This window comes from Monodelphis domestica, chromosome 1 (assembly GCF_027887165.1).
Source record: "Monodelphis domestica isolate mMonDom1 chromosome 1, mMonDom1.pri, whole genome shotgun sequence".
Taxonomy (NCBI): domain Eukaryota; kingdom Metazoa; phylum Chordata; class Mammalia; order Didelphimorphia; family Didelphidae; genus Monodelphis; species Monodelphis domestica.
Window position 1 is genome coordinate 30,096,010 of NC_077227.1, and position 27,528 is coordinate 30,123,537.

Consider the following 27,528-nt stretch of genomic DNA (forward strand, 5'->3'; position numbering starts at 1 on the left):
ACAATATTCTCCTGGTTCTGCTCCTTTCACTCTGTATCACTTCCTGGAGGTCTTTCCAGTTCACGTGGAATCCCTCCAGTTTATTATTCCTTTGAGCACAGTAGTATTCCATCATCAGCACATATATATGCAGTCTATAAACCATGCTGACAGAGTTTCCTTCATGTTCAGGGAAGAATCTTCAGATTGAAATCAATTTGCTATTTTAACAGGAGTACAAGATTTCAAGCTTTGAGCAGAGGCTAATGAATGAGATCGAGTTCCGTTTAGAACGTACCCCTGTGGATGAATCCGATGATGAAATCCAACATGATGAGATCCCTACAGGCAAATGCATTGCCCCTATCTTTGACAAGAGACTCAAGCACTTCCGAGTTACAGAAGGCTCTCCAGTGAAATTCACCTGCAAAATTGTTGGAATACCTGTTCCAAAGGTAAGGGAGTTCCAGTCATCCTTCAGAAAGAACCATGCTTCCCAGAATCTGAAAAGGAGAGCAATAGATAGGGCAGGCACAATGGAGTGGTAGTATACTTAGGGAAGCTGAGCATGAGGGAAGGCAGAAAGGGGAGATGAGGAAAGAGAGCCTTTTGGGTTCAGGATAGACCCAGGAAAATGGCACTGAGTCATGAGATGGTGTCTTTTTTCTTAGTCAAGTATAAGAAGAGGTTGTCAGCTGAGAGGGTGGGAAATTTAAGGAGAGCAGAGAACATTTAGAAGATCTACATAGGGGGCTGAGATAGAAAATAAATATGGGAGGAATAAAAGGGCATGCCTGTTTATCCTATCCCAAATAAAGAGTGGTTGTTCATTATTAGCAATCAGATAAATCACAAGAAAGCAAAAGGAAGAAGAGAGGGTGAAGGATTTTGGAGAGACAGTTCTAATAGATTCAGGTTATGACAAACCCTGAATTAAAAGCCATTACTGTCTCTCTGACAGGAGTTGTGATGAAAGGACATCAAGGGGAGCGAGGCATTTTGCAAAGACCTAGCAAAACGTCTGTCCTCAACCCCAATAGTGTTCTATTCGTTTACAGGCTCCTATTTGCTTGTGCCTCCATCTTACTGAAAAGGGACAGGGGGCAACCATCAGCTCTCTGTCTGGGAAAGGAGGAAACACCCTTGGTGGGGGGGGGGGGGTTAACTCACCAGCACATCCCAACTAACCATTATACCATCATCCCAGGGGCTCCTCCTTTCTCCTTTTTAACATTCCTTACTATAGAGAAGACCCAGGTGAATTTAGACAACAAAAATTTGCAGTGATCTCAACTGGTCCACTTAAATGTGTGACTTTGCCCAATTCCATTCAGCATTCATATCATGACAAGAATAACAAATCACATGTATGTAGTAGTTTCTATTTGTAAAATATTTGCATGTGTAATCTCATTTGAGATAGGAAGTGTAAGGTATTCCCATTTTCCATAGTACATACCACTGCTATTCACAGAGATTACGGAGCTTGTTCAGGGTCACACAGTTTCCTGAGGGTCCAAGAGAGGCTTAGCACTCAGTCCAGATCTCTGGACTTTATGCCACACTCTCAACAATCTCATTGGGTTGGAAATTCTGTCTTCAATATTATGTATATATTGTAGAACTGGCATATTTTAAATGCTTGACTTTTTACGAGACTGGCCATTGTATGGAGACGATAATTGCCCCCCACTTACCGTCCTTTGCCTTACTTACCTTATCATTCTCTCTTCAGGTTTATTGGTTCAAGGATGGAAAGCAAATTTCTAAAAAAAATGAACATTGCAAGATGAAGAGAGAAGAAGATGGGACATGTTCTTTGCACATTGACTCAACCACGAATGATGACGATGGAAACTACACAATCATGGCTGCCAATCCACAGGTAGAGGCTTTCAAACAGCTCTTCAGCCCCCCAATCCAAGTTGGGAACTTTGATTCTCTTTAGAAGATAGTTTCTTTCAGGTTGAGTGATGCCTTCACAACTGCCTGGTTACCCCAAACTAATTAGAAAAATGAAGGAAAAGCATCGTGATTGCATGTGAATCACCCCTAAAATCCTAATCCTACAGCATTAGAAGAGCATTACCAGTTTTACTCCTGCTCCCCCAGTGAAGGAGAAGCAAGCTGCTCAGTCCTTGTGTTTGGGTCTATCTCATTTGACTCTTACAAGCACTGTGAGACAAATACCTTATATTTATGGAGAGCGAGGGGGAGAGAGTATATAGTGTGTGTGTATATATGTATACACACATGATGCATATAGAAGGTATACATGTTTAATATATTATACATTTATGCATATTTAATATATAAATTTATATAATGATACATATATGTAATTATTATCACTGTCTTACAGAAGAGGAAACTGAGGCTTAGAGAGGTTAAGTGTCTTATCCACGGTGATATGATTGTTAATAAGCACCAGAGGCAAAATGCAAACTTAGGAGCCTCCTAATTCCAATTTTTCCAAATGCTTTTTCCAGGATATCCCGCTACTTTTCCTTCTCTCATCATCCATTTTCTATATTCCCTCTAGGCAAGTTGAATAAAATCTTGGATGTGCCAGTTCTTTGAGTCAGTTTTAAAAAAATATTCCACAAAACAGTGATGATAATAATATTCTTGGTTTTTATTTAAAAGATAAATGAGCAAACTATTTGGCCAGAATAATTGAAATGCTATCAAGTGACGTGACAACGTAAATGATCTTATAGTTACTCAGCTAGTACTAGAAGAAGAAATGTAGGAAGGCTTGAAAATGTTTTTCTCATGTTGTTTGTAGATTTGACCTGTGTATTGATTCAGGTTATAATCTCTTTGTTAAAAAGAGACAAGCAAAGTATATATATATATATTTTTTTAAACCCTTACCTTCCATCTTGGAGTCAATACTGTGTATTGGCAGAAGAGTGGTAAGGGCTAGGCAATGGGGGTCAAGTGACTTGCCCAGGGTCACACAGCTGGGAAGTGGCTGAAGCCAGATTTGAACCTAGGACCTCCCGTCTCTAGGACTGGTTCTCAATCCACTGAGCTACCCAGCTGCCCCCGAGACAAGCAAAGTATAGACGGATAGGGAAGGCTAAGAACCTGGCCATGTTCTCTCTAAACATCTGAACATCGATAACATGGGTGGTAGGATAATGCCAATTGCCAAGGTCTTGAGTTCTATTTCTAAGAATAAAAATGGAAACCATGCTAGGAAGAGCTCTCAATGCTCCTCCTAAGCCGATTGTGGCATTTCCATTTCCCCCAAATAATTTATGAAATCTAAACTAAATCTTAGCGAAGACAACTAAGTACAAGATGGAACCCATTTTAGTTAGCATGCTCATTCATTCTCTCTTTCTTAGGGGAGAATCAGCTGCTCTGGCCACTTAATGGTACAGAGTTTGCCCCTGCGTGGTCGCTTTACCTCAACTCATTCTCACAGGTAAGCAACATGCTCAAGCTATAACTCATATATGCCCCACTTTAAAAAATACTTTAATACCCTCCATTTTTAAACTCTTACCTTCTATTGTATTATCTTTTTTTCATTAACTGTTTTATATTTAATTAACATATTTGCACTAGTATCCTAAAGCATATAATATTTTGAGTACTTTGAGGTTTTTTAAATGCTTTTTTCACATAAAAACTATGCTTTTTTAAAAAATACTCTTACATTGTATCTTAGAATCTTGCTCTCAATTCTAAGAAGAGTGGCAAAGACTGAGTAATCAGGGTTAAATGATTTGCCCAGATTCACATAGTTAGGAAGTGTCTGGGTCCAAACTTGAATCCAGGGCCTCCTATCTACTCTCTAGTCACCTGCCTTTCCTTCTTCCCCACTTAAAAAAAAAAACAAAAACCTTCACCTCCCATATTAGAATCAATACTATGTATTGGTTCCAAGGCAGCAGAGCAGTAAGGGCTAGGCAGTAGGAGTAAAATGACTTGCCCAAGGTCACACAGCTAGGAAATTTCTAAGGCCCTATGCCCCACTCTTAACAGGATGCTTCAAAACATACTTAGTAAATAAGATATGCCCTTTCTACTGTTCACCTTCAGAACAAGAGACAACAGAACACTTTAGTGGCTAACTGTAGCACCCCAAATTTACTCTTACAAGCCACTAATATTTGCTAATACAAACTATGTGGGCATTTTTAGAGTTTGAAAAAAGCAAGAAGTTTACTTCTTCTTACGAAGATGATTCAAGTCAAAAGTCCAGAGGCTGGCTTCCTCCAGAGTCTGTTGGCGCCACAAAGTCATAGCAGAACATTCTCCAGTTGCTGACACAGAGTGAATTAATATGACATATCAGAGACACAAAAATAGTGACCCACATTTCAGATATTTCACACACTACATTTTACTACCCTGCAACCCTATCTTTCAAAAAAAAAAAATACAGCTGTTACTATCAGTTAGTCCTCTTCATTTTAAGCTCGTGGCCCATTTTATTACCAAAAATGATGTTATAATTTATAGGCAGAGTTAAATGTTATTACTCACCAGACCTGGAAAGTACAGCTGCCTTGTTCCAGGTGGTAAACAGGGCTTCTCTTTTGGCTCTCGTTTTGAGATTTGGGTTGAATGCTGATTTATTTATTCTGAACAAGTACAACAACTGTTGAAACTCAGAGCTGAGAGACTCGTGGCATTTAACCCAGAATGACTTCAGAGAAAAGGTGCCAGAGGCTGGTTTGTCTAGTGACAGATCTCTTAAGATCATCCTGTTGCATCATTGGAGACACACTTAGCACTTTGTCTGTGATCCTAACCCCATATCAGGTTTTCTCTTACTTGTTTATGATCCAGCACAGTAAAGTATTCCCTCTGAGCCCCAGAGTAATTGCCTCTTTTCTTGAAGGACCTATAGTTCATCAGTGAGGGTATACTAACGTGGACCGCAGAACATTCCTTCTTTCCTGGGTGGCAAACCTTCTGGGGAGGAGTCTCTTCATATTTTTCCTGGACTGATCCTGTTGGAGCAGACTTTACTTAACAGGGCAATGGTTTAATATTGTGATTAGTTGTTCTTTGAATGTTTGATAGAATTCATTTGTGAATCCATCTGGACCTGGGGATTTTTTCTTAGGGAGTTCTTTGATGGCTTGTTCAATTTCTTTTTCTGATATGGGGTTGTTAAGGTAATTTATTTCTTCCTCTTTTAGTCTAGGCAATTTATATTTTTGTAAGTATTCATCCATATCACCTAGATTGCCATATTTGTTGCCATATAATTGGGCATAGTAGTTTTTAATGATTGCCTTAATTTAACAGGGCAATGGTAAAGGCTAACAAAGAATACATACCACCAGATCCACCAAATGTAATCAAAAGTTGTTAACTTCTACATGGAGCTAATGAAATAATTAAGATCCAAGAGTGGAATCAAAAGGAATTCCACAGGCAACATACATAGTAACTCAACCAAAATATCAACTAAGAAAGCATCAAACAAATGTCTTATTCCTGCAGATTTTTAAAAAGAAAAACTTACGAGTTTATAATGGCAAATTGGGATTAAGTCATCAGCACCAGCAGTCACAGATGGGTTATTTTTTTTTTTTGGTGATTTGAATTTTTTATTTAATTAATTAATTTGGAATATCTTCCCATGGTTACAAGATTCATGTTCTTTCCCTCCCCTCCTTCTATCCCTCCCATAGCCAATGAGCAATTCCACTGGGTGTTACATGTGTCATTGATCAAGACCTATTTCCATATTATTAATATTTGCACTAGGGTGATCGTTTAGAGTCTACATCTACAATCATATCCCCATGGAACCATGTGATCAAGTAGTTGTTTTTCTTCTGTGTTCCTAGTCCCACAGTTCTTTCTCTGGATGTGGATAGCATCTTTCTCATATGTCCTTCCAAATAGTTCTGGACCATTGAATTGCTACTAGTAGAGAAGTCCATAACATTCGATTGTGCCACAGCATATCAGTCTCTGTGTACAATATTCTCCTGGTTCTGCTCCTTTCACTCTGCATCACTTCCTGGAGGTCTTTCCAGTTCATGTGGAAATCCTCCAGTTCATCATTCCTTACAGCACAATAGTATTCTATCACCAACAGACATCACAGTTTGTTCAGCCATTCCCCAATTGAAGGGCATCCCCTCATTTTCCAATTTTTTTCCACCACAAAGAGTGTAGCTATGAATATTCTTGTACAAGTCTTTTTCCTTATTTTCTCTTTGGGTTACAAACCCACCAGTGCTATGGCTGAATCAAAGAGCAGGCAGTCTTTTAAAGCCTTTGGGCATAGTTCCAAATTGCCAGATGGGTTATTCTTAATGGGGCTGGATCTGTTGATAAATGGAAAGAAAGGGTAGAAACCGTGCAGGTAGGAAAAATGTGGGACTTACTGAATATTTAGCAAGGCATGATATGGTGGCTGGAATTATACATCAGAAGCTAATTATCTTTTATAAACTAACAGATAAAGATCTTAAAATATCCTTAAGAATGCAACAAATACACTATGCTAGAACTGGAATGTTATCATAAACTAAACTTTGCCTGTAATCATCCACATATAACACTGACCCATAAAAAGTTAAAAACAATGTTTTTTTTTTATTTTTATTTGATCATTTCCAAACACTATTCATTGGAAACAAAGATCATATTCTTTTCTTCCCTCCCCCCTCCCACCACCTCTCCCATAGCCGACAAGCGCGATTCCATTGGGTATCACATGTGTTCTTGACTCGAACCCACTTCCCTGTTGTTGGTATTTGCATTAGAGCGTTCATTTAGAGTCTCTCCTCAGTCATATTCCCTCCACCCCTGTAGTCAAGCAGTTGCTTTTCATCGGTCTTTTTACTCCCACAGTTTATCCTCTGCTTGTAGATAGTGTTTTTTAGATCCCTGCAGATTGTTCAGGGACATTGCATCACCCCTAATGGAGAAGTCCATCACCTTCGATTGTACCACAATGTATCAGTCTCTGTGTACAATGTTTTCCTGGTTCTGCTCATTTCGCTCTGCAACACTTCCTGGAGGTTGTTCCAGTCTCCATGGAATTCCTCCACTTTATTATTCCTTTTAGCACAATAGTATTCCATCACCAACATATACCACAATTTGTTCAGCCATTCCCCAATTGAAGGGCGTCTCCTCATGTTCCAATTTTTGGCCACCACAAAGAAAAACAATGTTTTTAATAGATGTTTGTATAAAAATACTCATAATCTTCAAGCTTCAGGAATTAAAACCTTTTAAAATAAAGAGATCTAGTAGGAGAAATCAAAACCACAAAGAAACCACAAATGTACCTGTCTGTCTTATTTTGACTAAATAAAATGAAGGGTGGAAGCTCATTCTTTGTGGGCTTGTTGCAAGCAGTCATTTCATTAATCTATACAATAGTTCAAACAACATTAAATATAAAAGAATAGGAGCAGGATAGTGACTTGTCCACAGTCTGTTTTTATCTGAACCTCATCAAAAAGATGGAAAGAATAAGATAGTAACAATAATAACAGAGCTGGCATTTATCCCTTTAAGGTTTACAAAATACGTTGTATACATTACTGAAGTTATTTTGTGTTACAGGGGCAGAGCCCGGATCCCAGAAGGAGAAAAAGAACCTTTACAGGAACGATTTTTCAGGCCTCATTTCCTTCAGGCTCCTGGCGATATGGTTGCTCATGAGGGACGGCTCTGTAGACTGGACTGTAAGGTAAGATACATATTCATTCCTATTCTTTGATCTAGCCATCTTTGCTTTCCAAGTAGGGGAGTGGTACCATGCCTGTCTTTTCTTCAAAAATTTCCAGAAACTTAAAAAAAAAAACTCATACCATGTGAAACTATTCTACTAAACCCATAACTCAGATCTACTTTAGGAAAAAATTACATCACCCTCGTCAAGTTCCAAGAGAATGAGTTTCTTAAGTCATGAAAACTAGTAAATACCTCTCAGGCATTTTTATACTAAATCAGTGTCAAGCGTCTTTGACTCCAGAATGAAACAAGCAATCTCTTAGTCCCCTTTGCTGGACCATCATTCCTATCACATTCCCTGGCTATGGGTGTTTTTCAAGGTTCTTTCATGGTTCCTCTTTTCTTCTCCCCCTCTTGTCTTTCTTTTGAGAACCTCATCAATTCCTGTGGACTTCATTTTCAATACTGCGAAGATTCTGATTCCTAATCTACTCTTGGAAATCTACAGACTCTTTGATTCCCAATAGTCTCCATCCTGTCTCTCCCCTGAGCTTCAGTCCTATAACACCAACTACTTATATTGCAGATTGCAGACTAGATGTCTTGGAGACATCTTAAACTCAAGATGTCTAAACCTGATCTCATAATCTTTCCTTCTAAGCCTTCCCCCCTTCAGAATATCAAAGGCATCACCATCCTTCAAGTTTCTCAGGTCTATAATCTGAGTGTTGCCTCATTCTTTACTCTCCCTCCCTGCAAATCTCCATTTACTTTACCCATGTCTTGCCATTCCTCCCTTCATATCATATGTGCCCTTGCCCTTCTCTCCACTGGCATAGCCACCGTCTTAGTTCAGGCATTCATCAGCTCTCACCTAGATTATTTCAAGAGACTCCTAATTGGTCCCCTGCCTTTGGTATCTTAGCATTTCAATCCTTTTTATGCACCATTATCCAAATAATTTTTCTTAAGCCCAAATTGACCATGTGATTCAGTCAGTTCCATTGGTTTCCTATTACCTCTAGACTAAAACATTATTTTTGGTCTGTTTACCTTTTAAATCCTGCACACCCTGGCCCCATCTGACCTTTCTAGCTCCACTGAACATAACTTCTCTCTGTCAATTCATGATCTAAGCCATGCTGGTTGTCTCCTCTCCTCTCGCATAGTGCTCCAACTCCTTCCTGCTTTACTCTTGCCTCATATCATCCTCTCTCCTTTTAAGATGCACCTCTGCCCCCCCCTTCCACATGAAGCCTTTCCTGACCCCTCCCCCTCAACTGCTAGACAGACAGAAAGTGGAAAGCAACATGGAGTCATAGAGCACCCATGCCAAGACCCCAGAAGATAAAAGGAAGTTCACCCAAACCCACACGTGCAAAAATATTTATAGCAGCACTTTCCATTGTAGTCCCAAAATGGAAACTAAGGTACCTACCTTTGGGGAAATGGCCAAATCATGGGACATGAAAGGAATGGAATATTAATGAGAGGTTGGAAGGAATATTCTTAGAGAAGCCTAAGGAGACTTTTGTATGATCCAATACTGACTGAATCAAAGAGAACCAGGGAAATACTTTATACAGTAACCACATTGTAATGACAAACAGCTTAAGGACTCTGACAAATTCAATGACCAGACACAATTCTAAGGGACTAATGAGGAGACACGCTACCCCCCCCCACTCCTGACAGAGAGGTCCTCACCATCAATAGAAGGGACAGATTGAGACAGGATTGGATTTGATTGGAGAGAAGTTGTTTTGCTTGACTATGTATATTTGTTATAAGGATTTCCTTTTTAATCTTCTTTTAACTGGAGGACATAAGAGGAAGAAAAGAAATAAAAGCTTATCAAATTTTTAAATATTTAAATTAAGCTAATTTTTTAAAAAAGAAAGAAAGAAAAAGAAGTCATCTAGAATCCCGAAGATGTGAGTTGCAATCCCAGCACTCTCACTTGGGTAAGTTACATCACTTTGCTGGGCCTCAGTTTCTCTTCATAAAATGATAAAATTGGACTAGATGATCCCTAAGGTCTCTTTTCCCCCAGGGATTCCGTGGTTCTATGAATAATGGGGTAGCTAAGAGGTTCAGTGGAATGAAAGCCAGGCTTAAAGATGGGAGGTCCTATGTTCAAATCTGGCCTGAAACACTTTCGAGCTCTGAGACCCTGAGCAAGTCACTTAATTCCAGTTGCCTAGCCCTTACCTCTCTTCTACCTCAGAACCAATAATTAGTAAAAATTCCAAAATCAGAAGATAAGAGTTTAAAAAAATTAATAATAATGAATTCAACTGGTCAAAGCCAGGTGGTACAAGGGATAGAGCATGAGACTTGGAACAAATATATATGAGTTCAAATCCGGTTTCGGGCACTTAGTAGCAATGGGAATAGCACCCAACCTCCTAGGGTTGGCATCCCTGGGATTGGAGACATTTGTCAAGCCCTTTGTGAGCCTTAAAGCACTGATGTAAATCTGATGATGCTGATGAATGACTGATGAGCCCTGTCATTATTAGTACTCCTTATGACAAAATTTTAAACCAGTCTTTACTAGTTCATTTGAAGGGTACAAGGGAGGGGGTTTGGGGGATGTGAAAGGACGGATGGATTCAATTGGGCTGTAGGTTGGCTGTGGTGTGAGAGGCGAACAGGGACGGTCAGAGATCACACACAGCCCACTCAATAAAGTGGGAAAGGAGAAGAGGGTAGAGGGTGAGGGATAGCCCTGATGCTGAACTCCTCTCACTAAAGGTCCCGGGATCTGACGTCTCTTCACAGAGTCCTCAGAGATTGTTGTTCTACACTAATCCTCTCCTCACTTCCTGGAGAATTCCCAGTCCCTGTTCTTGCTAAGCTCCAACGAAAACCCCCCTTAGATGGCACTACCTGGTCTGTGCAAGCCTGAGAGGGCCCAGGGACCGTCCTGGGTCCAAAATCACTGCAGACAGTTGGTCAGGATCGCCAGGTTCTTCTCTGACGAAATGCAGCCCACAAGGCAGCAAGCAGGGCAGGCATGAGGAAAGGAGCAGCCACGTTCTCCAGCTGTCTCCAGAGAGAGACCGCTCGTGCCCTCAGCTCCAGCCTAACTTCCTTCAGAATTTTCCAGAATCTTTCCCGGCTGGTCTCGGGCCTCTCTCCTTGGCAGACTCGCACACCTTCCTACTCAGCTGAACTTTTCTTTATAACCCAAGTTCGAAAAGAGGAATTCAGCGAATAGCAGCTGCCTCTCATTCCTGGTTGTAACAAGCCCAAGAATCTGCCCTGGGTACGGCCTTTCCCTGCCCACACTCCCCGCTAGATGGTGCTCGGGGAGGGCAAAGAGACGGAGCCCCCATAAGTTAGCTCGGCGTCCGTCTGCCATTCCTCTCAGGTGTCTCCTTCTTTATTAGGTGAGTGGCTTGCCACCGCCGGAACTGATGTGGCTGCTCAACGGCCACCCGGTCCTGCCAGACAGCACCCACAAGATGCTGATTAGAGAGACGGGGGTCCACTCCCTGCTCATTGACCCTCTTACCCAAAAGGACGCCGGGACCTACACGTGCATCGCTACCAACAAGACAGGAAAGAATTCCTTCAGCCTAGAGCTCACCGTAGTAGGTAAGCTTTGCTGCTCCGATGGCTCATCTTTGCAGGGAGCTCGCCAGGACTGATGCCTGAGGTGTGAGGCTAGAGTAGAATCTGGCCCTTGGAGCCCAAATCCAGCCACTCCTAAACTCTGCACAAACCCGGCGGGAAAGGCTCCACTGGGGGATGTCTCTGGAAGCGAGCTCAGAGCCTCGCAGAGAGCTGCTGCGAAACAAATAGATGCTGAATGGATGAAATGAAACCGTACGACTGTTTAGAGATGGGCGTGCAGGGACTACAATTTGCCCACATTTCGGAAGAACCAGCCACCCGAGTCATAGTGAATCTGGTCACCAGCATTCTGGGTCCGTTCGTAGCACATCCAGAGTGAAAACTCACAATTGCTTACTCCCAGGCCTCGTATCTTCCTTCTTCCTCTGGGACAGCCGGCCTCAAACACTTGATACTCGTAAAAGCGATCTCGGTCTGAAAGGGCTTTAGTTTATGTGGGTTCTTTCAATATTGACTGCATTCAAAATTAAAATGAGCATACTACAAGTATTAATTCATTCAATAATAATAATATGCAAATACAGATAATATATCTTTATTTAAAATAACCATATTTTCCAAAACAAAATATTTAGTGAGAAGCGGCATTGTTTTATGTTTCTGCGAATCTCTTTAAAGTCTAGCTTAATAGAAGGATGTTGAATTCTCAAACCTGCAGATAATGTCTTAGTATCATCATGAAAATAGTTTTGACTTCTCTCAGCCCCTGAAAAGGTCTGGGGGATCCCCAGAGGTCTGTAGACGATACTTTGAGAACCATTTCTCTAGAGAATGCCGCCATGGGGAGAAGAGAATAGTTTTGGAGTTCAGATTCATCTCTTCTTTTTTTCCTAGTTGATGTCCTCCTAGAAATGAGCCATTGGAAAGGAGGAACTCATGTGCTTAAAGGCTGCTTTCACAGATGTGCCTTCCTTTCCCATGTGTACCCTGAGCTAAAATGTTGACTGCCTGACCAGAGACCGTGTCTGCCCTCCCAAGAACATTCATTCAGGGAACAATTCTGTGCTTAAAAAATAAGGAACTTCCTCGGAAAATATGTCCGAATGAAAAGAAACTGCTTTGCTTTATGGTTTCTCGACATTTTGTGTTGAGCAATAAAAGAAATTACTATGATTTCACGTTTCATACTAGCTGGAAATTTCTCCCTCCTCTGAATTTCCACAGCATTTTGTTCGTAGCTCTCTCACACAATAGTCTGCCTTGCATTAATGTCTCTTTTACCTCACTTACTGGACTGTAATCTCAGGGAGAGAAATAACCAGGGCTGTCCCAGCACAGTTTCTTCCATACAAGTATAGGGAATTAGCAAATATATGTTGAATGAATAAATAATAATTCCTTGGTATTGCTTTTCTCCCTCCTCACAGAAAGTACAATTAGCGAAGCAAGAGTGAGGATTTTCTCTTTATTTTTAAAAACTGTTTTAATGTGTATCAATGCAAGAATTCCTTATTAGAGATGTACAAAGTGCCATGGGAATAGCTGAGGGTGTGTGTACAAAGGAATAAGCATTTGCCCTGTCTTTAAGTTCCTTCGCATCTATGTCCTTAAGACAAAAACATGAGGGTACTCATTTGTCAGAAAATAACTCGACTTTTCTCATCTAGCCAAAGAAATCAAGAAAGCACCTGTGTTCCTAGAGAAACTGCAGAACAGTGGTGTGCCTGAAGGCCATCCTGTTAGATTAGAGTGCCGTGTGGTAGGCATGCCACCCCCTGTGTTCTACTGGAAGAAAGACAACGAAACCATCCCTTTCACCAGAGAAAGAATCAGGTATGGCTCATTGAGATATTCTGGGAATGATCTCAGAGGCTAACGAGGCTGGTTTGGTCCCCAAAGGGAACACATTTGGCCTGATTTCTCTAAATGATTCTCTGAAACAAATTCCATTTGTTTGGTTTGACAATATCCTTCATGCTCCTACTCCAAACATCATGGTGCTACTTCAGGAGCCCAAAGGCTAATTGGGATACATGGGGAAGAATGCAGATCGTGTTCAATATGGTACATATTCTGTTAAGAGCTGGGAACTTCAGATAAATATAGCACCTGTAATCCTCACTTTTCACCACTTGTCTTGTTTGACACTGCCTAAGGGGACGTCCAGAGGACACAAAGACTTAGAATATTAGGGACTTAAGACTGCAAGTGACCTTGGTTCTGTTCCCTCTTTGAACAGAGTAGAAAACTTAGATCCAAATATATAAAGTCACAGTTACGGTAAACATCTTGATTTCACCTCTCACAGGGTTCATTTTCCATCAATAGCCAAACAGACCTAGGAAAAGACATGTAGATAGTCAGGTTGGGCCAGAAAATCATGGACGATAGATAGATAGATAGATAGATAGATAGATAGATAGATAGATAGATAGGTGGATAGAAGGAAAGAAGGAAGGAAGGAAGGAAGGAAGGAAGGAAGGAAGGAAGGAAGGAAGGAAGGAAGGAAGGAAGGAAGGAAGGAAGGAAGGAAGGAAGGAAGGAAGGAAGGAAGGAAGGAAGGAAGGAAGGAAGGAAGGAAGGAAGGAGAGGGAGGGAGGGAGAGAGAGAGGGGGGAGAGAGAGAGAGAGAGAGAGAGAGAGAAGAGAGAGAGAGAGAGAAAGAGAGAAAGAGAGAAAGAAAGAAAGAAAGAAAGAAAGAAAGAAAGAAAGAAAGAGAGAGACGACAGAAAGAGACAAGAAAGAAAGAAAGAAAGAAAGAAAGAAAGAAAGAAAGAAAGAAAGAAAGACAAGAAAGACCAAAGAAAGAAAGAAAAGAAGAAAGAAGCAGAAAGAAAGAAAGAAAGAAAGAAAGAAGGAGAGAAACAAGAAAGAATGATAGAACAAGACAAAGATAAGAGAGAAAAGACCAGACAAAAGACGACAAAGAGAGAAAAGACAAGAAAGAAAGAAGAGAAAGAAAGAAAAGAGAGAAAGACGATGCGAGGAGAAGAAAGAAGAGAAAGAGAGACGAGAAAGAAGAGAGAAAGAGAAGAAAGAGAAGGAAAGAAAGAAAGAGAGAGAGAAAGAAAGAAAGAGAGAAAGAAAGAAGAAAAGAAAGAAAGAAAAGAAAGAAAGAAAAAGAAAGAAAGAAAGAAAGAAAGAAACGAAAGAAAAAGAATCCCATCTGTAGTCCTGGCTCAATACACTGAGCCATCTAGTGCCTCTTTCAACCTTATTTCTTGACTCTTCTGGCTCAGCTAAATGAGGTGAAAAAATCCATTTGTGTAATTTCTTTATTTTAGAATTGTAGAGACAGAATTCTAGGTCTCTTCTCTTGAAATGGCACGGGTATGAATGGAGTTTGAAGCCAGTGGGTGGAGCTAGTCAGCTGAGCTAGGAAAGCTTAATCTCTCTGTCACCCCAGTCCTGTGGATGGGCTAAGAGCTGGGCATCATCCCCTTCGGTCAGGAAACCGCTTTAGTGGGCAAAGCCAGCCAAGGAAAAGGAATGAGCTTTGGCACAGAGACAAGGAGTGTGCTTCAGGCCCTTAGGAGGAGCTGGCAGGGTGCAAACAAATTCCAAAAGAAATAAAGTTTCCAACAATGGGGTTTGGCAAGGCTTGGGAAGTACTAGTGGTGAAGCCACCAAGCCTCACCAAAGGACAGAACCGGCCTCAACCACCAGCTAGTGAATATACTTTCAGAAAACCTAAAAAGCTTCAAGAAAAACAGGGGCAAGGAAGGGACAAGAAGAATTCTGGGAGCCTGAGTCACAGAACCTTTCAGGATGACCTGAATAGAAGAATGGGAGCTAGATGGGGACGTGCCCTCTTAGAGGGAGAGATGTGGGGATGGGGACAGGGTGGCCCCAGAATCCAAGTACAGAGTGCCTTTTGGAGGCAGAGGAGACAAGCTGAGAACCTCCCACATCTGGAAGGAAAACTGAGCATGCTGCCAGCCATGGCATGGTGCCAGTACAAATATACATATACCGATCAACCAGAAGTCCAAGCTGCCTAGGTGAAAGTTTATCCTTTGCTTCCTAAACAGAGGCTGACCATACCCCATTAGCACAGCCACATTGTGGCTAGGCTTCAGCTGTTAGGATAAAAAACAAAAAACAAAAAAAACCCTGTATCCTCTAAGTGAGTTTATTTCTATGTTTTTCTCCATCTTTTCTTTCACAAATTTAATAGAAGGGTTTTTTTTGGGGGGGTCTAACCTTGTCTCAATTCGATAAATATTTGGCAAGCCCCTGCTATGTACCACATTATTCTAGACACTCTGGCTCCAAACAAAAATGAAACCATTCTCAAGGAACTTAAGTGGAGAAGGGATGTTCCACACTGTCTAAAACATGTAATAAAGTCACAGTGGCTAGGTGTCATTCATTCATTCAGCAGGCATTTAATAAGCACCTTCTGTGTATAAGAAGCTGTGATTGACTCAGCCCAAGGCCTTAGGGGAAACGAATGGAGCTGAAGCAAATATGGACTGAGTCTAAAATGAAAAAGGGAAACTGAGGCAGCTGCCTATCCCTTCCCATCTGGGCTGTTTCTTAATTCCTCCAGACTCTTCCCCCTTTTAAGACTTCTTTAAGGGGATCATTGAGGCTCACTTAGACCTGTTTTTCCTAATATTTTTGCTGACAGGAGGAATCAGGGTGGGGGAATGTGGAAACTTCTTCCAACTACAAAATTTTGTCATTTAATCCTTATAGAACTGCTTGGGTGTTAAGAATGACTTGTCCAAGGTCACATATCAAGTATAGGTCAGTGATAGGGCTTGAATCTGACCTTCCTGACTCCAAGACCCTCCTCCATCTATTATGTATGCCACACTGACTCTCATCCTGCTCTGATCTGTATAAAAATGTTGGTGACCAAAATGTGATGGGTGCTAGTATCTCCCTGAAGCCTATGCCTCAGGGTATGCCAGTATATCCCAGTCAAAGGTCCTTTACTTTTTTTTTTCAGCATGCACCAAGATACAACAGGTTATGTCTGCCTTCTCATCCAGCCAGCCAAGAAATCAGATGCTGGATGGTACACGCTGTCTGCCAAGAATGAAGCTGGCATCGTGTCATGTACTGCAAGGCTTGATATCTACGGTGAGTCTAATGTGCTCATTTGAAGACACATAGCCCAAAAGAATGTATAGCAGCCATTCCCTCACTCACTTATCCCATCATTGCTGGAGCAGCTGGCTGCCTTATTTTCCACAAAGGAACTGGTCGGATTAGGTTATTCTTTTGAGAAGACAGATTTTTCAAAGTGATTTCAACCTAGCTATCCAACCCCTTTACTGTTATCTATTTTCTGCACCCTGAAGAGCTTGAATGAAAGAATGATGGAGCCAGAGAGCTATTTAAGAATAGCAAAGAGGAGGTGATTATCCAATTTTCATGACTTCAAGGTCTTGGGATTTCATTAGTAAGAAGTATTTGCTCCCTTGGTAGGGACCCATAAATTACCCCCAAGTACTGACACATTATTGGCGCTGAAATAGAGCTCAAATCAGTCAATTTTGCTAAATGCCAAGGAACATTCCTTAGTAAAGCCCTGAGAGGGAGCTCCACAATGTACCTTTAATTACCATTTCTTGAATGAAACCTGTAAGATGTTTTTAAGCTCCTGTGAGCTTGGTTACAGCTAGATTATATGCCACCCAGTGGCCAAAAAAGAATGCTTCCTTTTATTTATACTTTTTTAACCCCTGGAATATGGAGAGATTTTGTGATAGAAACAGAAGTTACTGATGCTGACTGTATTACTTTGATACTAATTATTTGGTTTAGTGCATCTTGGAGTCTTTATCTCAACTCCTGCTCCCATCAGTGAGTTTTGTCCCCTGACTTTGTTTCACAAGTGACTGGATTGCCATTTCTCCCAATATCCTCCTAACCAAGGCTCCCTGTAGAAATAGGGAAAACCCCATCCCTCTCACCTTATCCTCCATCCTTGTCCTGTCTTCCCCAATAAACCCTTATTTGAATTTTTAAAAAAGAGTATTTTCTCTAAAACATCATAGTTCACACTGAGTGAAACTGAAGAAAGGGGGGAGGGGGAGCTGAAAGGCTTCTGAAGAGGGGAGGAAGGGAGATTGAAGAGGGAGAAAATGGGAGGTATAGGGAGGAAGGGTAGGAAAACTTGATCCATGAGTTATCCAGAAGAGGTCTATCTAATTCTACAGCTCAGAGCCCCAAATAGTGTGCTTCCCACTTGATGATTGGTTCATATCAATTAGCCATCCAGGCTTAAATAATTTTTAGACAAGGGTATATACTTAGGTACTATAGGAAGATCATTTGGTTTAAAACATCCCCTCAAGGGGACAGCTGGGTGGTTCAGTGGATTGAGAGTCAAGCCCAGAGATGGGAGGTTCTAGATTCAAATCTGCCCTCAGACACTTCCCAGCTGTGTGATCCTGGGCAAGTCACTTAACCCCCATTGCCTAGCCCTTACCACTCTTCTGCCTTGGATATTGGTTCCAAGATAGAAGGTAAGGGTTTATTTTTTTTAAATCCCCTCAAAAATCTGTGACAGGGGAGCAACTAAGTGAATCAATGGATAGAGCCAGACCTGGAGATGGGAGATTCTGGGTTCAAATCTAGCTTCAGATACTTCTTAGCTGTGTGGCCCTAAGCAAGTCACTTAATCCCCATTACCTAGCCTTCACTACTCTTCTTCTTTGGAACAATACACACTATTGATTTTAAAATGGAAAAGTTAAAAAAACAACAACAACACTATGATATACACTCCCACCAAATAAATCCAGTCCAGGAAAGAGTGGGTTTTAGCTTAGAGATTATATGCAACAGCCGGGTGACTCCTGGGTCCTGAAAGTCCTTTGGCTGGAGTCCTTGAGATGTATCCCTTGGGCAATTCATGCTACCACCCTGGTATTAGATCTGTCCAAGGTTTTTCAGGATTCACACTTCAACCACATTGATATTAGCATTTGGAGTATTTGAATATATCCAACCCTAGATAAAATCAGTAAGAAAACCAAGTTTGCTTGTAGTTCTATTTCTCAGCCCCGCCATCTATGTCTACTTCCCTTTCCTTGCCTCTGCCTCCCCTTTTGAAATCTAGTTTCTTGGTACTTGACCCAGGGCTACCCAGCTATGGAGCCCTGTGGAAGCTTGCTATTCCAAGACAAGAGTGCGTCCTGTAGACTTTTCTTGACTCTTCCCCACCAATGTTTTCCTAACACATACCTTGAGCTTTCAAACTCTCTTCTCTATTTTCCAAAGAAATCTGATAAAGTAATTCTTAGGGATGTTTTAGTGGCTTCCACTTGTGGGTCCCTGTGTATTTGCATTTTGGAGACACAATGCCTTAGGCAAAGGTGACAGAACCCAGAGACCTGTGACTACAAGGATCCCCAAACCCCTCACATTGACATCCCTAAAAAAACAGAGAAATTGTCAGAAGGTATAATCAGGCTCTTAGTGATGATGACAAAAGTAATCACTAGCTAGTCCTTTGGCCTGTTCTTTGCCTTAATACTTGAAGCTACTTAGGGCTTAGCCCAACACCAAAGACTTTTGTCCAACCAACACAAGGCAAGACAAGGAGAGACCTACAAGGAGAGCTGTCCAAGAAAACTGGCTCCAAACACCAGACTGCTCTACCCCAGAGATCTCCTCACTACAGTTTAATGATCTGATCAGTTTAGGCTTTCCTTCTTTTTCCAGGTTGCCTGTGGGCAGCCTCTGATTGGGAGAGATGCCATTCTTTGACCTAAGGCTTTTGGTGGCAGCTGTTGCCCTCTTGCCCCAGATTTCACTCATCCCCCCTTCTTATTCATGGCCACAAAATGAGTGGCTAATGGCATTGGTACTATGGCAGGCCAAGATGGGGGGCAAGGTAGAAGAGGGAGATCTATTACCCGCTCCCAGTATCCCCTTAATCATAGAAGTCTCTCTTTTTGTAGCCTGTTGCTTCCTTATTGTAATATGACCATGCATCTTAGAATAAGAAAGAAAAACAATTTGATCCCGTATTTGGCAGGGCAATCATTTTTATCCCTAGTTTATAGATGGGGGAAATGATGCCCAGAGAGGTCCTGCTCAGCCTCCTCATGTGCAATGTGACAATCACAATATCTTCTGAGGCACAGACATGAGAAGGCTAGAGACTAGAATCCAAGTTTCTTGACTGCTACATCTACCCCTCCTCACCATATTCTAGAAAAACCTGAATTCAGCTGAGCTTAATGTGTCCTTTTACTGATTTTCAGCCCAGTGGCACCAACAGCTTCCACAGCCCATGTCGGTACGACCCAGTGGCAGCCGCTATGGATCCCTCACCAGCAAAGGACTTGACATTTTTTCAGCCTTCTCATCTATGGAAAGTACGATGGTGTTTTCGTGCTCTTCTCAGAGTATGGTGGAAAGTGAAGAACTTTAAAAGCCTCAGGGCTCCTGTTATGGAGGTGAAGGACGGATGAGAGAAAAGAAGCCCACAGTCACCACCACCAAGAAGAGATAAGCCAAGAGAGGTTTCCAAGCAACTAGTTTTTAGTAAGTTATCACACAGCTGGACTTGTTGCAAGGAATACTCTGAGCAAGCAGACTGGGGAGTTTCTCAGTCACAGCAGAGGAAGAAAGGGGGTGCTGTACCTTTTAAAAATTTGAACAAAAGAGAAATGAGGGGATACGGTATAATTAAACCAAAAATGCCACATAGTAGTCTGCCACTACTCTGGGCAAAAGCTACTGCTCTGTCCATCCCATGCTATGTTAGAGAAGTGTAGTGCTACCAAAAATATTCTCAGAGGCAATAAGCTTGTGCTAGACGGTACACACCATAGTGCCCTAGAAAAGGGCTAACTCACCAAATTCAAGAGGAGGGAAGGAGGCCAAGAGATCACGACCCACTCTCTCCAGTCATGCCGATAGTAGTAATTTGAGGAGAGCTTCTCAAATCCACTTTGTTATAGCATTGTAGGGGGATGACATAGAACAAATGTATATAAAGAATCAAGTGCACCCTTTTCATCTTGAGCAAACTGAACTGCACTAGAGGTTGCCAAGAATGAGCGACATGTTTATTGTAGGCACTCAGACCTACCCGATGCAGTGTAGCAATATCTTGTCATGCCCAGCCCTCTTCGTGGTTGGAATGGTTGCCTATGACGCTGTCTGCTCCGTGTTTTTTCTGTTTCTGAGTGTGACTACTAAATTATATTCACCAAGAACTGATTTTTCCATTCTATGTCATAATCAGTTTATTCCTGACTTATCCTACTGAGCATTGACCCAGTAGAGTACATTGACTAAACTAGCCAAAGAGGAACCTGGAGAAATGCTGAGAAATCTCCAGCATCGTGTAAAAAGTGACTACCATACATTACGCTTCTAAGATGGGAAGAGGTCATTTCATACTACAGCAACAGCTTAGCCCAAGAAGAAATCAGACAGGAAAGACCTCCTCAAAAGCCTCAAAACATGTAATTCTTTTTTTTTCTTAACCTTTACCTTCCATCTTAGAATTAATAGCGTGTATCGGTTCCAAGGCAGAAGAGTGCTAAGGGCTAGGTATTGGGGGTTAAGTGACTTGCCCAGGGTCTCACAGCTAGTAAGTATCTGAGGTCAGATTTGAATCTATCTCCAGGCCTTGTTTTCCATTCATTGAGCCACCTAGCTGCCCCCAAGCCATGTAATTCAATGAAGAAAATGGAAAATTAAGTAGTAGGAGTTATGAAAAATTCATGCTTTTCATTTCCTCCCCAGGGCAGTGGGCTTTTAGGAAAAACAGCTTTTAGATTTCTAACTGCTTTGAGATCCCCACCTAAAAAGGTGGCATCTAAGTAGAAACTATGATGCTAAAGTAAAAAGTGAGAGAAGGAGAAACCAGCATTTCTGATTCTCGTTCATCAGTTCAGCCTCTGCCGATGACTCTGCAGTGATGTGAGCTGATGGCGTCTCTCTGTTCCAGCCACTTGGTTTCAAGGATATCTCCAGGGTCCTTTTCACCAGGCTTCCCACAGAGGCATAGGGATCCAAGGAGCCCTGGGGTGGGGGGAAAGCTGTTCATTTGTTAAGCTTATATATGCAAGACAGCATGGAAACTGCAAAGATGAACAAGGCAGACTCCTGCCCTTAACACATGAACCAGCCACACAAACGACTGCTGTTCCTCCAGGCCCCAGGGATGGCTGCTTCCCTGCCCCAAATTTGTCCTTGGGTCAAAAAGGGATTCTCAGTGATGTTCCATTTGCATCTTTTATGACTTTAAAGATGGCTTCACAAATGGCCCATATGATGCTATGCCTTCTATTGCCCAAGAGTGAAGGTTTTATTTGAAATATAGAAAATGCCAATTTTTTTTTTATTTGTCCCAGCATAGAAATGAATTCTCTATGGAGCCTTGTAGCAAAATGAACCCGAAAGCCAATTTTGATCAAAGGAATTCTATTTCCTCATTGATTTCTATTATTAAATTGAAAATGTTTTGTTAAAAAAATTATCCAATAGAATAAGTTTCAAAATATTTTTGGTAAGAAGGATTCATGTCTGGGCCTGGGCCTGAGCAGCCTGCATGACAGCACTGTTCTAACTCTCCTTCTACTACTTCCTTGGCTTCTCACCTACCCCGATTTTCCTAGACTCCACAAGTCTCCAAAGCTGGGAGCTGCTTGGATTTTACTCTTGCGTCTCCCAGAACTTAGATTTCCTTATGTATCTGCTTATTTGTTTAATGTCTAACTGTGAGCTGAGATACGATATCAGACTGTTCGAGTGGAAGCTACCTGAGGGAAAGGACCATTTTTAGATTCCTCTATCCGTCACAGAACACAAGCTCTTACACACAGCCCATAATTCATAAATATTTGTTCTATGAATGAGCCCTTTTTTTTCTCAACAAGGACTGCATTAGAATGTAGAATGTGCTCCAGGCTAAAGTCTGAAGTCTGGATGTAGGAAAAGTGAATTAATGCCCTGATGTATAGAGTTGCAGGTCTGAGATTCTGTAAAAAGGCCATATAAAGATAGCATATAATTATGAGATATTTAGTTCCGAAGGATGGGGAGCAGGAAACAAATCAACTCCACATAAATCACTGGACCCTAATACATGGAATGGGATCCCTAGGGACCTGTTTTAGCACCCTGAGACAAGCAATTCTAATTGACAAACATTTATTAAGCACCGCCATATATACCAACAATAGCATTTTCTAACTCAGACTCAAAGAATGAGATAAAGAGAGAGAATCAGGACCCCAGGTCTTTAATGTTGGGATTATTGAAGTATAGGACCCCCTGCCTTATTACAGTATTCAAGAGTTACTGAATTACAGTGAATACTGACAAGGTTGAAATATTGTACGTTGACTTTGTAGGACTTGACTTGTTTTTTCAAAATGGCACCCAGAATCTGAAAGAGGCTCGTACAGCTAAACTGGCCTTTTGGGTAAAAATGCCATGTAGGTTCAATAATTGTGCTTCTTTCCTAACCCATGAAAGCCCCTTTCAATAGATAACTTGTTTAGTCATCAAATTCAGAAGTGGATAGAATATAGATAACCAAAATTCACTGATAACCCTCAAAATTCATTTTAGCTCATTGGTCAAGACCTTTTTCTTTGATATTTTCTTTCAAAATCTGCTGAGACAATAATATTGATAGGAGTGCCCGTTCCTCTTTCTGCCTCTACCTATACTTTTGACATTAGGGGACATGACAAGGAAATGGCCAAAAAGTAGAAAGGAGAGAAAGTGAGAGAACCTCTGGAAATAGTTGGGAATTTTAAAAATCTCTATCCAGATACCATAGATTCAGTGGCAATGTGTTTGTCTTCTTCATTAATATACGTAGCAAGCCCAAGAGCCACAATACAGTCTTATAAAGTTAATTTCCTCAAGCTACTTACTGTCCAAGTCAGAAGACAATATTGGGCAGTCAAACAGTGGGACCTCAATCTAGAAAGTGCCTAATTTTCTAATTGATAGTATCCCCAGAGTTCATTTATAAGTCAATTGCAAAATACATTTTCCCCTGAAATAATCACATTTGAGTGGCAGTTTGGATCCCAGACCATCCTGATTAACCAAGGAATCTCAGACCCGTAGTCCAGGGCTACTCCAGAGCTTTGCAGAATTCAAATTATATTACAGAGCCTTTTTGTGAAGAGAAACAAATGTGGAGATAATAGTTACTTAAATTTTTAAAAATACAATTTGAGTTTGAGACCACTGAGTTAACCTATAATGTAGCTGTAGTAGTACTAGTCAGCACTCGGAGTACTACCTTGAATTCTGGGTCCTGGTGGCAGGGAGACATGTGATAGAAAAATAAGAAAAGAAAAATATCCTCTCTCTTTCCTGGGCTGATCATAGGCAAAGGTTTAAACTCAGCTTGTCTTTGGGGCCATCTCATCTCCCTTTTAAAATCCCTCTTCTACCCTCGCTAGAGGGCACCAGCCCCTTGTTTTGTCCCCTCATGCATCCCCAAGACCCCCAATACATCGATCTACATGCTATGGTAGCCTACCTTCTCTCTCAAGCACTCAAATGAAAACGCCTCATCTCAGCTAGTTCTTAGAAAGACAGTCATCTTATGGAACAAATAGGGTTGCACTGTAAGCCTCTCTGAGACAGCTCTTGCCATTTTTAAGAGAGGATGCTCGTTAACACAAAGGATTTTCTAATTAGCAGGAGAACATAATAAAAAGAAATGAGAAATTCAAGTAAGGTAAGAAAGGATATTTTGACCAACAGTGGCTGCCAAATAAATAGGCTCATGCTGGCTGGGATCTCAGCTGGGGGACTAAGTGAGCTCCCCTAAGTCCTTCCTATTTTTCCTAGGTCCCCTTCATCCATTTTTGAACCCACAAATTCTCCCAAATATATTCAAGAGCTCCCATGGCAAACAGGCTAGGTATTCCTGCCTTGGGTGAAGGAGTAGGGACAGGGAATGAGCCAGGACAGTGCTGATTCTGCTGGGGAAGCTCTAGTCAGTCCCCTACTCTTTCCTCTCAGAAGTCCTGGAGTCATCAGGTCCCAGACAATTTCAGATCTTTGAGTGAGCTGTCAAGTTGCTGACAAAGCCCAGCATCTTTTCACTGCTGATCAATTCAGTCATTAATTAGAAAGCTAATTGTTTAGTGAATTCCAAAGAGCTTTAGAACTCCCAGCCTCATCTCCCTGCTAACAAAGTTGTTAATATTGTGTCTTAAAAGTTTAAAAAAATGCACATGTTGAAACCGTATTTGTCTCTTTTTTCCCTTCTAATGACATCAGTTAGCACAGCAGGCATTGTAGCATCATAGTCATTCTGTTTTTGTTAACATGCAAATAACAGCCACTACATTCTGAGAAAGAACCCATAGCCTTGAAATTGCAAGAATCAGAAACTCCTGGATTTCTGTCCTCAGAGAATTGTGCCATTAATGCTAAGACTAACTATGATCATGAAGAATGTGGTAGCCATCCACGACTGCTCTGGGGAGGGATCCACCTACGACCCTGAGATCATCATCCCCAACCAATAGAAAACAAAGGGTTGGCTCTTCATTATTTACTCATTTTGAAAATTAAACTAGATTACAACAAAATGGAAATGAAAACTATTTTCATGCTGCTAATAAATCTGCATTTTTCTTTGCAGAAAATAACTTTGGTTTCAAGATCCAAAGGTTGCTTTGTGAAAATGAGCAGAATGGGAATTTGCAAACATTCAAAAATAGTTTTCAAAAGTGAATCCTATTAAAGCAACTGTATTATGCAAATTATGTGCATAACTGCATGGTTTATCCTGGTTGAGTTATCTCTGCAATAGTTAAAGAGCAGGCCAGGTTCTTATTACTTAAAACTTGACTCTAACAAGTCTAAAATTACACAGGAATGGGGAGATAGCATCCGATTCCGTGAAACCGGGTCTCTTGAAAAGGTCAAATCTGCTCTACTTATTCCATCAATGATGAAAAGAGCAGAAGAGAAAAATGGAGTCTGCAAGATGGGGTGGCTCATTTAAACTCCAAAATAATGGCCATATCAGTGAAGCTGAGGGGTGTTTGAATCCCCTCGAGAAACCCTGATTAATTCTATACTGATATGGCAAGGTGAATGTCACTGTAAAGAACAGGGTTATTTTACACAGATCAAGTGGATTCCCAGCCAAAATAGCCAACTCCTGGCAATTTCCCCAGTTACAATTGGGACAAATTAGTGAGCTATGTGTTAGCGTAAGCATAACTGAGGTGCCCTGGCAGCCAAAGATGTGTGGAATTTTGCTATTTTAAGCAATCTAGAGACAAAGTATGGATGAAGACATGGGGATAACTTTAATCCAGTTGTATCTCTTCTTGCCACAACAGACATATTCTTGAAAAGTTGTGTGTAAATCAAATTTATATAAGGCAAGAACCAAAAAAAATTCTCTTATTGATTTATTTACACATTGATTTCGAAGATCCTTTTTCTTATTTTCTGAATGGTCTTCCATTGGCAATGGCATCTGTAATGACTTAGCATTAAGTTTCACAGTCCATCCTCATCTCCATCCCCAGTGTCTCTCAAGTGCCTAACACTCTGAAAAACACTCACACACACTAAAATCGTACAAAGAGTCTGGAATTATGTAGCTGATAATCCTCACCCTGAGACATCTGGCACGGGTACCGTTAACTGAAAGGAGCATCACAGAGGCTCCTGAGTTTTCCCAATATTTGTTGCCTCCTTCTAGCCCCAGCCCTGTAAAGTGATGAAGCAAACTTGTCAAGAAAGAACTCACAGTAGAGACCCTCAAAAATAGTGAATTTAAACAAAAAATAGGCAAAATCTTAAAATGCAAATTTCAAATGAAAATGTAGATGGATTGAGTTGATTTTCAAAATTCAAATGTCTTTCCAACCCCACCACTTTTTTTTTTTGTTATCTTTTTTCCAAGCAGGATAAACTATAAAGATGAAATTTCTGCATATAAAGTCATACCTAGTAAACCATTTGGAGAAAAAAAAAAGTCCTCTTCAAAAAATACCCTACCTTTTTCTTACAAACAAATTTCTGTTTTTCCAGATAAGCCAGGGAAATTTGTTTAAGGACAAGACACTACAGCCTGCCTCAAGGAAGAGTTCATTTGTCTAAACTCTGCCTCCTGCTTTTTGGGGCCCCTGGCTACTGGCTGTGGATTTGATTGAGTTCCCATAGGAAGACCAAAGGCAGTCCTTGGTTCCTTTTCTGCTGTAGTACAGGATAATTCCATACCCTATTCTAGACATAGTCATTTGGAAGCTTGGTTGTGGTTTCTGGTGATTTCTCACTAAGAGACTTCCACGTTGAAATCTGAGATTCAGCGCTGGGAATTAAAAACCAAAGTGTGTCCTCAAAGATTGGTATCTCATGGCTTGGTCTCCTCTCAAATCAGTTTTCATTCTTTTCTGATGCTGCCCAGTCTAGCAAATGGATTTTATACATCTGGATTGACTAAATGATGTACTTTTAAGAAGAAAACCATCATTTCAGTTCTAGTCCTGAAAGCAGTCATAGTTAATTGCTTCAACCCCCCCCCAAAAAAAGGTGAAATATCATTGGTGTTTCCCTTCTATCAAGCTCCATGAGCCCACTCCACTTGAAAACACTCCCGTTCCCAGAAGATTCCCACCTATGGCATTCTTCCTTTGGAGGAAGCTGGAACCAAGTAATTCTCTTAAATATTTTTGGATATTCAAATCTTAAGGAGAGAAAAGTATAACTAACCATCCTGAAATATTGACAATACCTTTGTACTGTATATTTTGCCTAGGTTGCTAAAAGCAATGAAATAATCACTCTGGTTTCTTTACCTGTCACCTGACATTGTGCATGCTGGGTTTTCTGTAGCAGTTGGAGCTAACACCACCGTAGGGCAAATTGTACCTATGAGATACAGCTGGCCCCTCACAGAAGCTTCAGGGGGCACTATGTGTAGCCTGGTAGACCATGTAATTAACAACTATGCTTGTTGATGTTTTCTAGACATGCTTTTTTGAAGTTTTGTTGGTTGATTTTGTTTTGTTTGGAAACTTTGCTTTTCAAGTTATCGAGGAGCGGCTTAGAAATAAAAAAAACAACAACTTGGGATCTATGTTCAGCTCAAACTGAGCATTTTAAGGCAATTTAGAAAATGATGGACTGTTTCTTCTCTAAATAAAGTTTTGCTTATTGTCAATTTGTTGGTTTTTAATCCCAGATTCAATGAAAGACTTTACAGTTGACTAATATTTTGGACTGCCTTCTTGCTATCCAGTGGCTTTCTCTGGCCCTTGAGTGTTCTTGGATCTGCCACCATTTTGAAATAATAGATAGAATGCTTATGCTATTT

General features: G+C 41.0%; 1 protein-coding gene across 9 annotated transcripts in view; it reads left to right on the plus strand.

Annotated features, from left to right (window-relative positions):
- Positions 1-27,375, plus strand: part of MYPN (myopalladin) — a 124,495-nt gene extending 97,120 nt beyond the window's left edge. For all 9 annotated transcript variants that reach the window (XM_056796104.1, XM_056796081.1, XM_056796073.1 and 6 more), the window contains 8 exons: positions 213-434; positions 1,715-1,864; positions 3,336-3,415; positions 7,540-7,666; positions 11,046-11,253; positions 12,900-13,065; positions 16,189-16,322; positions 19,460-27,375. In XM_056796104.1, coding sequence (XP_056652082.1) covers positions 213-434; positions 1,715-1,864; positions 3,336-3,415; positions 7,540-7,666; positions 11,046-11,253; positions 12,900-13,065; positions 16,189-16,322; positions 19,460-19,629 — 1,257 coding nt within the window. In that variant the 3' untranslated portion in view covers positions 19,630-27,375. The remainder of the gene's footprint in view (positions 1-212; positions 435-1,714; positions 1,865-3,335; positions 3,416-7,539; positions 7,667-11,045; positions 11,254-12,899; positions 13,066-16,188; positions 16,323-19,459) is intronic.
- The last annotated feature ends 153 nt before the right edge of the window (positions 27,376-27,528 follow it).